Genomic DNA, 16357 nt, shown 5'->3' with positions numbered 1-16357 from the left:
TGGTATTGTGTGCCATCGAGGTTCCTTACATGTATGATTATTCAAAATCACTGTTTTTGATTTTTCAAAAGCCATTCTCCAAGCAAGCTGTGGAACACGTACAGAGTCATCTGTCCAGGAAGCAAGTGACATCGACACTCTTTCAGGTAAGATAGAATCGCTTCAAGGTAGACGCACGGGATCCGCTTAGCAGTTGGGCTTGGTGACATGCTTTGGCGTGGTGTGCGTGCAGTAGAGGAGAGCCCGCGAGACCCTGTCCTCCGGGGCCCGCTGGGCTTAGTGTCGCTTGCCTTTTCATTGAAATGGGCACCTCCACCCACGGGCGGGAAGTGTACCCCCGGAGATTTCTAGTAGCGTCCCATTCTAGAAGTCCACCCGGGTCAGACCCTGGAGAAGAAAACTCTTCCACATCTGACATTTGGAGACCTGGGATGGACAGGGACTTCACAAGAGGTGTCCTGATGGCCAGAGTGTCGGTCCTCGAAGTCATCCCCCTCCTGATTAACAGGATTTGCTTTCAAGAATCAAGGGGGAATCTTCAGTGGCCCTGGAGTCACACCTGAGGATGTCCTTTCCCTGAACTACTCACAAGACAGGACACAGCTCCATGTTAGACGAGGAGGTGAGGGAACTGGTCCCTGTTCTAGGCCTGGGTGTCGCCGATGTGGGGATGGAGCGGCCCCTCCTCCCCAGAGCCTGGGCGTCCTGTGTGTCCTACAGAGGTGGCAGGTGGTTTGCAAAAACAGTCCAGTTCTCAAGTGGATAATGTATTTTTATATCTCAATGAATTATAATAATGAAGTAAGTAATGATTTTCATAAATGAAAATGTTTCAGTTACAATGAGGTAAGTGGATGTTTGATCTGTCACCTTTTGATAGGATTTATTCATTCAAAATGAAGTTGATTATTCTACAGAGAAAACACTAATGTGGCCCTTAGAGCATGCGGACAGTAACAAATTGGGTGTCATCTTTCAGTCAAAATAATTAGACGTCCCTTTCACAAAAGGTAGGCACTGTGTGCAGGCGCCAGGGGGTTCCAAGCTCAGGTTCTGGAACTGGTGAGTGGGCTGGGTTTCGGCCCCAGGGCTGCGACCCCTGCTCCTGTTTCCCCGTCTGGGAGGGGAGGTGGCCAGGCCGTCTCTCAGGGGTCTTGGTTTTGGGAAAGGTCACTTTTCCCCTGGGCCTGCCCCCAATTCCCCCCAAATGTCAGCTAGGACCAGGTCCTGCGGCATCTGCCCCGGAGGTCTGTGTGTCTGCTCTGTGCCGTCCCCGAGGCGTTTCCTGTCAGAGTCTCAGTCTTCAGAGGACTCTGCCGCAGACAGCTCTGTAGTCTTGGGTGGGGGCTCCGCTGTGCCTTCCCACGGAGCCTGTCATCGGTTCCCGCTACCCCTGAAACACCTGAACCTGCCTGATTCATGAAGAAAAAGAGGTTCCTTTAACTTGGTGGTTAGATTACAGGCCAGAAGCCCAAGACCAGACACCTCGTCAGCAGCCTCTGGTGGCCCTCGTGGCTGTGTCACATCAGGCACGTGGCCTCACGGCAGGGAGGGGTGCAGGAGGGAGAGAGCACAGGGCAGGACAGGAGGGGAGGGGGGCTGCTTCCCATGGCACCTCTCGGGAGCACTAACCAGAGCCCCCCGAGAACTACCTGAGCGCCCCCAGAGGGTAGCGCCCGTGACGTCACCTGCCCGAGTCCATCACTTTCCCATCCCACACGGAGGACCAGGTTCCAGCCAGTGACCTCTGGGGACACACTCAAGCTGTGGCCAAGCCACAGCACCGGGCTTTTCATCCAGGTTTTAGCTTTTCCTGCAGCACAAACAGTATTGGAGCCAGCTTGTCCAGGTGAGATAGGAAGGTCACCTGGGTTCCTTTCATATCCTCGGGGACACTCATTTGCAAGCTTTTCTTCAGCCTGTCTTTTTTACAACACTTTACTAATTTGTTGGGTTCACTAAAAACAGATGAGGGTTCTGGTGAAGCTGATGTGGCAGGTGGCATTCCCATTCCACAGGTAAAGGGGACGTTGCATTCATTCAATCGTGTCACTCAGAGCGTGGCGATGGAGTGTAGACAAAAGTGACGTTTGGGGATCCCGTTTACAGATGTGCACCCGCCCATCACGTGGGTGGAAGTTCACGGTTACACAAAAATGTTCCAAAAGTCAATTCAAAATGCTTTTTATCAAGTTCCTTTTGTCCATGAAAATGATTTTAGAGATGAGTGCCACAGAGGTATGTTGGGTGGCAGCAGCCGGGAGGGGTCCTGGCTGATGTTCGGGTGTCTGAGACGTGCCAGGTCCCGTGCTCTTGGCAACGGTCTTGGTTTTACTCAGTTCTCATGGTGGCCTCGCAAAGCAGAGGTGACTCACCTTCTGCAGATGCCGGGAGCTGAGGACCAGAGAGACTCGCAGTTGCTGGCAGCTGGACGAGGCTCCTGCCCCGCTGCCCGGCTCCTGCCCCGCTGGCCGAGAGGTCCTGGAGCCTTCTGTCTTTCACAGGATTGACGGAAAGCGGGGAAGTTGAGTGGAATAAGAAAGCAAAGTGCTAACTGGCCAGTGTTGCTGTGACTAGAAGCCTGCGGTGGCTGGAGTGTCCCAGCTCTGGGGCCTCCTGGGACTTGAAGGGCTCAGCTGAGATGGAGGTGGCACGTAGACGTGTCCCTGGGGGCTTTCGGTGCTGGAAAGGACTCAGAGATGCTTCACCGAGGAGAACACAGTCCGTGTGGTCTCAGGACCCGTCCTCGCCCACGTCCCCTGCCCAGCACAGCCTCCCATGGCAGCGCAGGGGGCTCCCTGGAGAGCTCGGGGCTGTAGCCAGGCCTGCCCGCCACAGTGGCTCTCCCTGACCCGCGGAGGCGTGCGGCCACCCGCTCCCTGTCTCTGCTCAGCCTTCAGGGCGCTCTGGGAAGACCTGGGCAGTGCTGAGTCTGGTCTTGGTCCACAGGTTCAGGTGTCAAGATTCCCCCAAGGACCTAGCTGACTCTTTTGAACCGGGAAGGGGGCCTTGGTCATTTCTTGTTCCTTGAAGTTCATCCACGAAACAGAAAAGTCTGTGCTATTTATTTCACAGTGTGCCAAGGGCACAGGATCGGAGTAGATCACAGCTGTCCCACCCGAGGGCCAGCAGCCCTGGCTGTCACCCTGCTCAGCCAGGAACTTGCTGGAGGCCTTGGGAACACCCCCCTCCCCCAGTCCTGGAGCCTCCGACAGCCAGAGGGGCGGTTGGTTCTCCCTCCTGGTTCCCTTTAGCTCTGTCATTCCGAGGGGTCGAAAGCCCATCGCTGACACAACCGGATGAAGTCATGGAACTCTGTGGCTCTGTTCGCTCTGAGTTGGGACAACTCAGCGTTCAAGCAGATCACGGAAGCTTTTTGCAAGACGTGCTACGTCACTCACAGGCCCGTCCGAAATGACCCCGTCCTTCAAAAGTTATCAGGAATTTCAAGATGGTGACAGAGGAACATCAGCCACCACCAAACTCTTCTAAGTGACATCCACCCAGCTAGTCCCTGTCACTTAGGAAGGGTCCGCTGCTGGCCACGTGCCACACGAGGCAGTAGGGACGCAGGGGCCCAGGCGCAGGCCTGCCCTGTCCCGGTGGGCTCCAGGGGAGCTGCTGTGGTATAAGCCGTGCTGTCTGTGTGTCCGTCCTGGACGAGCAGCACCCGGGAGTGCGCCCTGGGGCCTGGCCCTGTCTGGGGCTCACTGTCTGCCTCCCTCTGGTCCGTTCCCATTCACAGTGTGACATTTCTTCTCCTTCCTTTCCAGCCATACATAGAAGAGATCTGCGAAAGTCTTCGAGGCGACATTTTTCAAAAATTTCTGGAAAGGTATGAAACTTTATGCATCTATACGAATCCAGTATCGTATGGGTGCGGTCACTATTCCGTCTGTGCTGTCCTTAAATGTGTGGAACGCGGCTGGGCCGTGGCTCAGTGGCAGAGCGTGTGAAAGGCCCTGGGTTCCATCCTCAGCACTGCAAAGAAAGATTTTTTTTTTTTTTTATAAAAGTGTTAATTTATTCATCCAACAGGTGTTTGTTGCCGTGACCGATGTGCCAGGCTGTTCATCTGTTTCTTCAGTATTTTAAATCCTAATTTGGGGGTTTGTGTAGCTCCACGTCCCTTTGAGTTTCAGGTCTTTAGCTGCAACCTATCCTGAAGTTTAAATAGAGCAGGGGACCGCGGGTTTAAAACTGTCCTCTCAGGAGACCTTGCTAAGGCCAGCGTGCCTGTAGCTTACTGGGTTGATTTGTTGGGTTCTGGAGGCGTACCCCCGACTGAGGTGTACCCCCAGTGGGGCGTGCCTGGGCTTGATTCTCTTCAGGGCTAGGTGATGGGGTTTGTGATCCTGTACATCGTTGACATCCCCGGTAGATGGGTCCCTTTGGTCACTCGAGCTGTAGCTGGTGTTTGTCATAGAATTCTGGAGTTTGTCCTAAGAATGGGCGTCTCCTCCGCCTTTCCAGCCCCCTCCCAGCCAGCTGCAGTGTTTTGAGCAGGCCTCTGGGAGCTCTTGGCATTGGACTTTCTAAAACCGAACCTGCATCCACACTGACCGCCCTTCCCTCCCTAAACCTGGCCAAGATGAAGGTGTCTCTCGGTGGGAGTGGCCGTGCACCCTGAGAACAGAAATCGCACCGAGAACAAGGGCTACTGTCTTACAGTCTTCGTCTCCCCACCCTCGGAGAACTAAAACAATTTAAAAGCAGCTGTGTTGTGAGTCCACTGGGGTTTGGAGATAATTTGCCTGGAGTAGAGTCATTCTTCCAAACAAGGGCCCTCCTCTGAGTAGCAGCAGAAATTTGACCAGGACGCAGCCCAGGGAAACCTCGGGCCTGGGGCACATCCGGCTGGGTGGCTGCCTCGTCCCCGCCATCTCCACAGCAGGTGCTTCTGAGAGCAACCTGTCCCTCCTGTTGGATCAGCCTTGCTCCGATGTGACCCCGGGAAGCCGGGAAAGTCTGGGAAGGTCATTAAGTGGCAGGAGGCTTCTCCCTGGTGACTTGTCACTCAGCATGGTGACCGACCCTTCCCTTCCAGGCTGACATACGTGGTCTGGTCCTTTTCCCGCCCCGTTTGCCGTTCGGATGAAGCTGCGGGGCGTGTCACTGAGCAGGCACACTGCATGTCTGGAAGTGCTTCTAATTTGATGTAAATCAGTTGTCTTTGAAGTCGTTTTATTCATCCATACACCTTTTAGTTCTGTTTCTGTCAGTGAATTCTCAAATTAAAAAAAAAAAAAATCCACGTCAGGTCCTGAGTTTGAAGTTTGGGTTTTGAAGAGCACGTGCCCTCTAAGAATGTGGTGGCGTGTCCTTGGGCACATTGGTGGAGGTGATTTCCCACCTCTGTGGAATGGTGGGCAAGAGGGAGCCCCCAGCCCAGGGCCTGTCTCTGCCTCCTCCTGAGGAGGTGGATGGGGGGACCAAGGGGCCTGGACCTGGAGGAGGCCAGTCCTCCTGGTGGAGGCCCCTGAGTGGAAACGCCCCCCCCCAGCTGTACCAGGCACTTCTGGGTCTTTAACCTTGGCCTTCCCCAGACACTTTGGGGGCATCTCAAGGACTTGGCTGGCTGAGGCCATGACGTGTCCCTCTGTCCCAGGAACTCATTAGGAACAATGAGTGCTTAGGTCTCGCTGCTGGAGCCAGCTGAGCCTGGACACCCAGGGGCCACCTGCAGAGGTGCATTCACAGTAGGTCCTGCCGAGTGGGCAAGACGTGTGCTTCTCTCTTCCTGGTGCGCCAGTCCTCCGAGGCAAGTTCCAAAAGGTGTCAGACCACCCGTCTCCAGCTCTGGTCTCCAGAATATGTGAGAAGTGGGAGGGCAGGCCCTTCAGACTGAGGGAGTTTGCGTGCCTGCGGTGGGTCCCTTGGTTTGGGGGACACCCAGGCAGGGCTGTGCCCTGTGCACACACGGTGCTCTGGAGGGCAGCTTGGATGCCTCCTGCTGATCCACCGCTTCATAGAGATGTCGGGAGGGTCAGAGAACATTCTGAAAAGTCACCTTACATTTGCTGACACAAATTGCCACGGGATTGCAAAGAATTCTTTTTCTAAAAAAGAAAATACTTTTTTAGTTGTGGATGGACACCGGACGTTTATTTTATCTGTTTATTTCTATGTGGTGCCAGGAATCGAACCCAGTGCCTCACACGTGCCAGGCTAGTGCTCTGCCCCTGAGCTACAGCCCCAGCCTGCAAGGGATTCTTCTGGTTTTGATTTTTAGTATGGATATTACCATCAGGTTGTCACCCTATTCCTAAAGGACCCTCATTGCTAAAGGCCTGTCCAGGCAGTCCCAAGGGAACCGAGCTCCTGGCTGTCTCAGACGTGCTCCTGAGAGGACGCTGGGGCCTGCACTTGTACTTCAGAAGGACTTCTCCGTCTGCCCCTCCTCCCTTTTCTCCTTTTTGCTCTATTGAGCCTAAGAGCCGAGCCCCAGCCCGCTCCAGAGCACTCTCTGCCTGCAGGAAGCCAGCCCGGTGGTCATTTCTCTCCTGTCCTTCTGATTCATCTGTGAACTCATTCATCTCCGTAGCTTTGCTGTGCTGGGGTGGAACCAGGGCCTCATGCCTGCGGGGCAAGCTCCACCACTGAGCCGCTCGCGCCCCTGGCACAGTCAGCGGCTGGCAGACACCTTGCAGACACGTGGCTGCCTGCCCGGAAAAGCCATCTGGTGGCGCCATTGTGGGGTGGCAGTGGGGTGGGCGCTCTTCCTCCTTCCTGGGTGAAGACACTGGCCGAGCAGCCGAGGGTCATCGTGGGAGCATCTCGGGGCCCTGGGTTGAGGGCCCCCTTCTCTTCGTATCTCTGGGAGCCGTACTGAGTTTGGAGGAAGATGCTCTGGGGCCGGTGGATCTGGGCTCCGATGTGGCTCTGCCCACTCTCAGCGGTGACCTTGGCCCCTGGGCCCTGGGCGGCCTTGGTCTTCCCAGCTGGGAAATGGGGGGGGGGGCCTGGGAAGGAGGTAGGTGAGCAGGCCCGGCTCATGGGGAACCTGTGCTCAGGTGTTTGTTGCTCTTAAAATTATTTGTAGACTTTAATTTTTTGTGTCATTCAGAAGCTCATTGTCCAGTAAGGTAGTAGCTAGCCACGTGCAGCTACTGGGCACTTGAAGGGTGGCTGGTCCAAATTAAAATGCAAAAGACTCACCGGCCACTGAAGGTGCAGTGTGCAAACCAGAATGTGGAGGAGCCCGTGAGCAGTGGCCTCTTGATTCCGTGTTGGAGTGGTCACGTCCTGATGCCCTGGGTTATATAAATTATTGAAATTGAATTGTACAGGGCTGGGATATAGCTCAGTTGGTAGAGTGCTTCCCTTGCAGGCACAAGGCCCTGGATTCAATCCTCAGCACCACAAAAAATAAAAAATAGAAAATCCTACATGTGGCTCGTGTGATCTTCCTGTTGGAGAGTGCTGATTCCAATAAGAATCCCATCATAGTCTGTGAGGATTGAAGGAGAGACACGGACTCTTTTATTTTAATTGTGAACTAAAGCCATGAATGCCAGTGAGGGCTTTGTGAAAAACAAAGCTATTGAAGAAAACTTGTACTGGGTGGGATTGTGCAGGCCTGTAATTCCAGTGACTTGGGAGGCTGAGGCAGGAGGATCACTAGTTGGAGGCCAGCCTCACCAACTTATTGAGGCTCTGGCTGAAAATAAAAAATAAAGAGGGCTGGGCATGTGGCTCAGGGTTAAGCGCCTAAATTCAATCCCTAGTAACCCCCTACACACATAAAAAAAAAAAATTGTGCTATTTCAGAAGCAACCCAAATAGTGCCATTCTAGTGTATCTTAGAACATTGTGCTATAAATCCAATTGTTTTGATATTAATTTTTCAGTAATTATTTTTATATTCTCTTCTAGCGACAAATTCACTAGATTTTGTCAGTGGAAAAACGTAGAATTAAATATTCATGTGAGTATCATCTTTTTCTTTTTTTCCTTCTTTAAATAAAAACCTTGCCCTGGCTTCCCCTCGTGAGAAAATACTTCCTTCTGGGCCCTGCTCCCAAGGGGTCGCTGCCTGACCAGAGGCTGCTCTGCAGCTCGGCTGACCAGATGCTGCCCTGCACTCCCGGGTGTGTTGAAGGGCCGCCCTCCCGCCCACTGCAGTGAGCCCTCTCTCCTATTCATGGAAGAACGTGCTTATTTACGCAAGAAAGGATTTTTTTAAGCAGTAATTGACCCTTTGACAAAAATAGTAGTGAAACTCGGACCTCCTGCCTGAGGCGGCTTCCATCTTCCTTCCTGTCCCTCTCCCTTCTTAGGGCTCCTTTCCCTTCTCTCATTATGGGATGGAATACTAAAAGGTGGGCCCGCATCTGTAATGACGTCACTGTAAAGACGGTGACGTCATTACAGATGCAGGCTTCCTCTGGCGGTCACCGCGGAGGAGGGGCGTGGTCTGGGCGCAGGCCCTCCTGCCCACCCCACCCGGGGTCTCCTAGCTCTCCGTGTCAGTGGGTCCGGGTGGCCTCTCATGTCACCTCCACGGTGCAGCCTTCAGGCCCCTCAGGTTCTCTCATCCGTGAGCCGTTGAACGGGGCGAAGGAGTGGACTGGATTTTTCTTTTCTTTTCTTTTTTTTTTTTTTAAGATTTTTCCCTGGGCAGCGCAGTAGAAGTGGGATTTTTGTCTTGTTTTTTTAGCTTCCCCTTTACGTCCTGTTCCGTGGCAGGATTTAAAAAGCAAGAAGTGACACACATTTTGCCCCGCCCCTTGTCCCCCGGGAGCTCTCCGCGGTCCCTGCTCCCCGGCTGACCTGGGGTCCTTGGGACTCGGCATCCACCGCGAAGCCCGGGCTGAGTGCAGGCTGGCGGGATGCGGGGGTGACATTCCTAGGGCTGTGGGGGACCCCGGAGACTCTCACCCTGAATTTGCCGGGTGAGATGAGCGGGGCTTGCTGTGCCCTCACGTCCCTCACCCAGAGCGCAGGATGCTCTTTCTGCTCTCGCGCTGTTGGCCGCAGCTGAGGCTCCTGCAGTGGGGACGCCCGTGACGGGGACAGTGCTGATCAATGAGGCGCCTGTGTGAGCCTGGGGCTGGCCAGCCCCGCAGGAGCCCCTCGCTTCCCTGAGGGGGCCGACAGCAGCTCATGGCCCCTGCTGGGCTTCCCTGTCCTGTGCCCGCTGCTCTGAACACAGGTGCCCCTCCTGCAGACGTGTCCCTTCCTGCCACAGCGGCTCAGCGCCCTCAGGCGTTCCCCAGGCTCCGGGCTCCAGGGTGGGAGGTTGTTCCTCAGGCTTCTCCTTCCACTAGGATCGCCACGCGCGGGTCAGTGTGCTGCCCTCTGAGGCCGCCCACAGCGGCCCCCACTCCGTCCTCTTCCCTCTGGCCTCCGGTGGGAGCCTGCTGCTCCTTGGAGGTGGCCTGGAGCAGTCGGGGACAGTCTCACCTTGTGCGCTGCATTCTTCAGCTTAGGGACCATCGTGGGGGGCAGGAGATCCTGCATGAGACCCCGACTTAGGTTTTTCATGAAAAAGAAGAATCTTTGTGATGACCTACCTTACCCATCTCCCCTTGTCACCCTGTGCTCCGACTTCACAGTTGACCATGAACGACTTCAGTGTACATAGGATCATCGGACGGGGAGGATTTGGGGAAGTGTACGGTTGCAGGAAAGCGGACACTGGAAAAATGTAAGCCTTCTGTCTCCCCATATCTCACCAGAACTATTTTTTTTTTTTGGCACAGAAAAAATGAATTCATTTATTTATTTATTTTTATTATTGATTTTATTTTTTTTAAATACACGACAGCGGAATGCATTACGATTCTTATTACACACATAGAGCACAAGTTTTCATATCTTTGTATAAAGTGGGTTCACGCCAATTCATGTCTTTCTACGTGTACTTGTTATTTTTGCATTACAATTCTTATTACACACATATGCCATAATTTTTCATATCTCTGTTTGTATATAAAGTAGGGTGACACCCAATTAGTGTCTTCATAATGTACTTTGGATAATGACGTTAATCACATTCCACCATCATTGCTAATCCCCTGCCTCCTCCCTTTCCCTCCCACCCCTCTGCTCTATCCATGTTCCCCTTCCCTACCCCACTATGAGTCAGCCTCCTTATATCAGAGAAAATATTTGGCATTTGTTTTGGGGGGGTTGGTTAATTTCACTTAGCATTATCTTCTCCAACGCCATCCATTTACCTGCAAATGCCATGATTTTATTCTCTTTTATTGCTGAGTAATATTCCATTGTGTATATATGCCACATTTCTTTATCCATTCATCCACTGAAGGGCATCTAGGTTGGTTCCAGAGTTTAGCTATTGTGAATTGTGCTGCTATAAACATTGATGTGGCTGTGTCCCTGTAGTATGCTGTTTTTAAGTCCTTTGGGTATAGACCAAGGAGAGGGATAGCTGGGTCAGATGGTGGTTCCATTCTCAGATTTCCAAGGAATCTCCATACTGCTTTCCATATTGGCTGCACCAATTTGCAGTCCCACCAGCAGTGTATGAGTGTGCCTTTTCCCCCACATCCTCACCAACACTTATTGTTGTTTGTCTTCATAATGGCTGCCAATCTTACTGGAGTGAGATGGTATCTTAGAGTAGTTTTGATTTACATTTCTCTGATTGCAAGAGATGTTGAGCATTTTTTCATGTACTTGTTGATTGATTGTATGTCCTCTTCTGAGAAGTGTCTGTTCAGGTCCTTGGCCCACTTGTTGATTGGGTTATTTGTGTTTTTGGTGCTTAGCTTTCTGAGTTCTTTAGATGCCCCAGAGATTAGTGCTCTATTCACCAGAACTATTAAGAGAATTCTATGCTTGGGACAAAAGGACAACTCTGTATAGAAATAGGGACGCCATGACCCCGTTCCTGAGGTGATGGATGGCAGAGGAGCCAGGTTGTACCTTGTTGAGCAGCAAGAAGGAGAACAGGAAGCCTGACCACCCCTCCCTGGGTTCGTGGGACACGCAGAGCACCCCCCAGGGGTCAGGCCGGGGAAGACCCAGATGGAGAAGGAGCCGCTGTCTTTAGTCCCCTGTCGGGGCACAGTGAGAGACCCAGTGTGGGGTGGCACAGCGCGTCAAGAGCCACGGTGGCTGGGCAGTTTAGGGTGGAGAGGGGGGAAGCCCTGCTGAGGATGGGCAGCAATCGGTGCTCCCTCCCTCCCCTCAGAACCTTGTCCGTGGGGAGGGCCTGCGAGCCAGCAGAAGGGCCTGGGGGAGTGAAGGGTGGGGAATGCTTGTCATCAGACAGGAGCATGTTTCTGAGAGCAAAGAGTGGCACACGTTGGCCTAGGAGGGTGCACATGGGAGCTTTGGGCCAGGTGGAGCCGAGCCAGGGCCAGAGCACTGGGCTGGGCGAGGTGGCACAGGCCTGTCATCCCAGTGGCTCGGGAGGCTGAGGCAGGAGGAACACAAAACCAGCCTCAGCCACAGCGAGGCCCTAAGCAGCTCAGTGAGACCCTGTCTCTAAATAAAATACAGAATAGGGCTGGGGACGGGGCTCAGGGGTCGATGGCCCCTGAGTTCAATCCCCCAAACCCTTGCCCCTCCCCCCCCAAACCTGGACACTGATGAATTCATAATTCCTGCCTGGTGACACACCACATGCACACTGCCAGCCTTGCCCCATAGTAGGGGGGAGCAACGCACAAACTTTATTCCTATTCGTCTGCTTTATGCATTCGTTAGTGGGGACTTCTGTCCCTGGGGCGATGGCATGTCTTGCTGGATCCCCCACCCCACATGCAGAGTTAAGAGTCCTCCTGGGACACTGGGCTGTTTCCCCTGCTCCTCATACACATCGCCCAGGTCTTCAGAAGTCTCCGCGGCCTGACGGGTGCTGGGCTCGTGTGGTGACTCAGGGTCTGTGTTTGCAGGTACGCCATGAAATGCCTGGATAAGAAGCGCATCAAGATGAAGCAAGGAGAGACGCTGGCCCTGAATGAGCGAATCATGCTGTCCCTCGTCAGTACAGGAGTAAGTGTCCCTCGTCCCGGGTTGCCTCGACATCTGTCTGTCTGTCCTGGGTCAGGACAACTTGTCTCCTCTGTCTGATCATGGGGCGGGATGAGGCCTGGGGGGGTCCCAAGCGTGGCAGTCAGGAGGGGTGACAGACTTCCCGGAGCTCAGGGGACACCTCGCGGTGCCACCTGTTCACGTGTCCTTGATTTCCTGCGTCGCAGAGGAGAGGAGCTAAGATGGTGGAGAATAATCGTGAAAGAAAAAAATCACTTGAATATAGGAAAATGACTGGCCCAGGAGCACCCAGGGAGGGCTCCCACCTCCACCAGCAAATCAGAGGGCGCGGCGGGGGCTGGCAGAGCCTGAGGGTCCTCTGGGTGGGCCCTGGGCTGCAGGCGATGCCTCCAGAGGTGAGTTCATCTCCCCCACAGCTGGCTGCTTCACCGCCAGGGCCGTGGGCCTGTCCACCTCACAGCACTCTCCCCGTTGCACATTTTGTTCATATGCCAGGCTCATTTTTGCCATAGCACTTGCGGGAATGACCTCTCACCCAGTGACCTCTCACCCAGTGTCCTCTTTATTTCCAAAGCAGCTTCCCATTCTGATGGCTTTGTGTGAACTGTGTTGACATCCATCAAATCCTTGGCTTTGCCAGGTGCGCTCGGTGGCGCAGGCCTGTAATCCCAGTGGCTTGGGAGGCTGAGGCAGGAGGATCACAAGTTTGGGACCAGCCTCAGCAACTGAATGAGGCCTTAAGCAACTTGGGAGACCCTGTCTCAAATTTAGAAAAGTCAATAAATAAAGAAGGGAAAAAGGCTGGGGATGTGGCTCAGTGGTTTAGCACCTCTGGGTTCAGTCCCCAGAACATACATACATACATAAATAAAATGAAACCTTGGCTTTGAGGCGGGGTGTCCTCAGTGGTGGGGCACTTGTCTGGACGCGCAGGCCCTGGCCCCCATCACAGTGCAAAGAAACCAACACACACGACACTCCCCCACCTTTTGCTTTGATTTCTGTGTAAAGACGCCACCGTGTCCCAGGACACGTCCAGCAAGGCCTCCCCGGCAGCCTGTGTGTGCACATGCCCACTAGCCTGGCTCCTGGCTGTGAGGAGGGGAGCGGGGCAGAGGGCGTAGGCTGAGTCCTCTGTGTAGCCCACCCGTGAAGTTAATGTCGGACACCCAGCCCAGCCAGCCGGTGTATATCAGGGACACGTGGGGGCTTCTGGGTGTCACTGGATTTCATGCCCAGGCAGCCTCTCCTGAAGGATGTGGAAGAGTCAGACTTTAGTGGCTGATCAAAGAATCCCCTTCACCCAGCGAGCCATGAACCTGAGACCCAGGGGGCTTCGTTTCTTTGCCTGAAGGCTCTGGACTCCGGGCCAGCGCTTCCTTCCTACCAGCGCTTTGTGGGTGAAAGGTCTTTGCTTATGGCCTGGGCTGACTGTATTGTGGGTCACATTCTTCCAGCAAGATTGTCAAAAAGTGCTCTAGAAGGCCTGTTCCTAGAGCAAAGGAGCAGTCGGGTCCAGCTGAACCGTCGCCACCAGAGCTCCGTGGCCCACAGCAGCCCCTCACCTCCTGCTCCTCTCTTCCAATATAGGGGCGTCAATCAGACTCACCTGGCGTGTGTGAGCACCCCACTGGGTGGGTGTGTGCGGCACGAGCTCCCGGTTGCTGTGGGCCTTATCTGTGTCTTAAGTTTCCAATGTGCACACAGCCGCTGCAGATTTTCAGCAGTTATTAAAATCCTCGTTTTTAATGAGCTATCTCCAAGCCAGGGATATTTATTCTCAAGGAAGCCTCTGCGGAGACGTTTTGATGTTGGAGAGACGTGAAGGACCGTGTTCATGTAGCATTTTAATATTTATTATATTCAGATGAGGGCGGATCTGGTTAAGAAGTGGTTTGATTCCTCCCTGATCTGACCTTAAGGGAATCAATTTAAAAATGGGGTTATATGGGGCCGCTGCTTTGAGCTAATTCAAAAGAATTATTTATATTTTTATTCAAATATTAAGCTGTATTGCTGTTTTTTTTGAATTTATAAAGATATGATGTCACCTTCAGAGTCCGAGTAAAGCCAGAGGGGATCGGATTTCCACAGTCAGAGGCCTCTTTTGTGAACTTTTACCAAAATGCTCAGCTGAAATCCACCCTGTGGGGCAGAGCCCTGGGCAGCTGTGCCCAGGGTGTCCTGGTGGAGCCTGTGCTGTGTTGGCACGTGCCATTTGCCCTTGGGTTTGGTCCCCCTCTGCTCCCCCGTTTTGCATGAGCACAGCCCCCCTCCTCCCCCTAACGAGGCGGTGGGAATCAACCTTCCAGTTTGCTTCTCCCTGTTCCCATGGGAGGAAGGAAATGCGTGTGTTTGAGAACCAGGCGACGCACCTGCAGTTGTGCAGCAAATTCATGGAGGAGCCTTGTGGGCTCCGGGAAGCCCCGCCGCTGTACCCCCAGAACCCTGGAGGGCTGGCACCGCTGCTTGAGGCTCCTAAAACCTGACTTTTTTTTTCTTTGCCCTTATACTGCGTCAGAGGGGAGGTGACGCTTTTCAGGTGTCTTGGAAAGGTAGCTCATCGGGACGCGTGGTGAGAACTGAGGCCTACAGCCCAGGGCCTGGGGGGAGTGATGGGTGGACACGGCAGCCTCGGGTCCCCAGGAGGCACGTGAGGGCACAGGGCGGCCCGGGGGTGTGCTCTTGGGTGACTGTGTTAGAGTTTGGTTGAGTCTGGGAAGGTCCAGGCTGAGGGCTGGTTGGAAGGGGGGCTCGGGGGAGCTGTTAAGGAGGCTTCCTTGAGGAGCGGGGCCCAGACGGGAACTCTGTAGGGGGCTGGCACCCTGTCTGGCTGCCAAGTTTCTCTGACCTCAGGCAAGTCCTCTGCCCTTTAGGGGCCCTGGCTTCCTGTCTTTAAAATAAAGGCGTCAGACAAGGTGTTGTTTAAAGACTCCTTCCTAGTCCAGTGGTTTCTGCTTCTAGCTCTGAAATTCACGCCCATCTTAGTCACTCTTCAGGAGACTTTGACCTTCTGCCCTGGTCTCAGGCCCTGCATTGGAGGGACCATATGCCATCAGGTTGAGAAATCCGCCCCCCCCCCCGGAAAGCCCACGTGTCCCCCTGGTGACATGGGTGCAGTTCCCAGCTGGTGACTGGGTCCCCCACTTCCCTGCTCTGCAGTTGGATTGCTGTCAGAGCAGAGCCGGGGCACGTGGGCATCCCTGGGAGCAGGAAGTGCGATACCTGACATCGAAGGGCAGCTATCTGCAGGAGGCCATGGAAAGGCATGGAGGGACAGAGGTGGGCTCTAGGTAGGACAGGCCGCAGAAAGGCCCCCCGGGGTTCCCACAGAGAGACAACTCTACCTAGCGTGGAAGAAGTCTTGAAATCAGAAGACGACACCCTCTCAACAGGACTCTAGGGAAACTGGGCCAACACAGTGAACTTCCCAGTTCACCCTGGAGTCACTTTCTCCGGAACATTTATGGAAATTGAGTTCAAGTGCCCGAGTCTTCAGTACCCAGGAATGTGGTAACTCAAACTGACCCAAATGCCCTTCTGTCGAGGTCTTCACAGTGCAAATTCTGTTTACCAATTATTTTGTGGGAACTTGAACATTTCCTTTGGAATTTAATAATATGCTGTATCTGTTAAGAAAGTGGATATAAATAGCCTCTGCCATTTAAAATTCAAATCACTTCAGGAGTGATTACACGCTGTATACCAAGGATCTGGATAGATCTAGGGAGCACTGGCGTGCTTTCCCAAGAAAACACGAGTGTCCAGCACCCAGGACAGGAGAGAGGTCACCTGTGTTCCAGACGCCTCCTCGCAGCTCTGCCAGTCCCTGACCCCAAGTTCACTGCCTTCCAGATCTCCAACACTATGACTCAGCTCTGTTGATGCTGTGTGAACTTTACAAAAAATGTGCCCCTCTGTGTGTGGTTCTCTCACTCAGTGTCACGTGTGAGATGTGTCTGTGTCACATGCCAGAAGAATACGATGACAGAGACTACGTGTGACCTGCTCACCCTAAAATATTAACTGTCCAGCCCTCTGCAGAAAATATCTGCGGACCCTTGCTCCACAGCGCTCTGCTGCACGAAGATACCACCCTGACTTATCCATTCTGTGCTGACAGACATCTGAGGCATTTCCTGGCCTGGATATTTGAGGAGCGCTGTATGGAACATTCTTGGGCAGGTGACTTGGTGCATCTAAGTGCAGATGGTTCCAAGTGTCTACTTTGGAGTGGAATCACCTGATCAGGGCATTTGCAGGTGATGCTCAGCCTTGATAAATACTGAAGCCACCTTCTGATTCTGCACTCCCAGCAGCCGGTGTGGAAATCCCACTCGCTCCGTACCTTCCCGACACCTGTCACGCTTGCTCATTATGTTTAGTGCTT

At 53.6% G+C, this 16357-nt stretch overlaps 1 protein-coding gene across 2 annotated transcripts in view; it reads left to right on the top strand.

Annotated features, from left to right (window-relative positions):
- Positions 1–16357, top strand: part of Grk3 (G protein-coupled receptor kinase 3) — a 114248-nt gene that overhangs the window by 65637 nt on the left and 32254 nt on the right. For both annotated transcript variants that reach the window (XM_026408535.2, XM_026408536.2), the window contains 5 exons: positions 72–146; positions 3774–3835; positions 7876–7927; positions 9558–9649; positions 11868–11967. In XM_026408535.2, the coding sequence (XP_026264320.1) occupies positions 72–146; positions 3774–3835; positions 7876–7927; positions 9558–9649; positions 11868–11967 (381 nt within the window). The remainder of the gene's footprint in view (positions 1–71; positions 147–3773; positions 3836–7875; positions 7928–9557; positions 9650–11867; positions 11968–16357) is intronic.

The sequence above is a fragment of the Urocitellus parryii genome, chromosome 3 (assembly GCF_045843805.1).
Source record: "Urocitellus parryii isolate mUroPar1 chromosome 3, mUroPar1.hap1, whole genome shotgun sequence".
NCBI lineage: Eukaryota > Metazoa > Chordata > Mammalia > Rodentia > Sciuridae > Urocitellus > Urocitellus parryii.
This window is presented reverse-complemented; position numbering and strand designations above follow the sequence as displayed.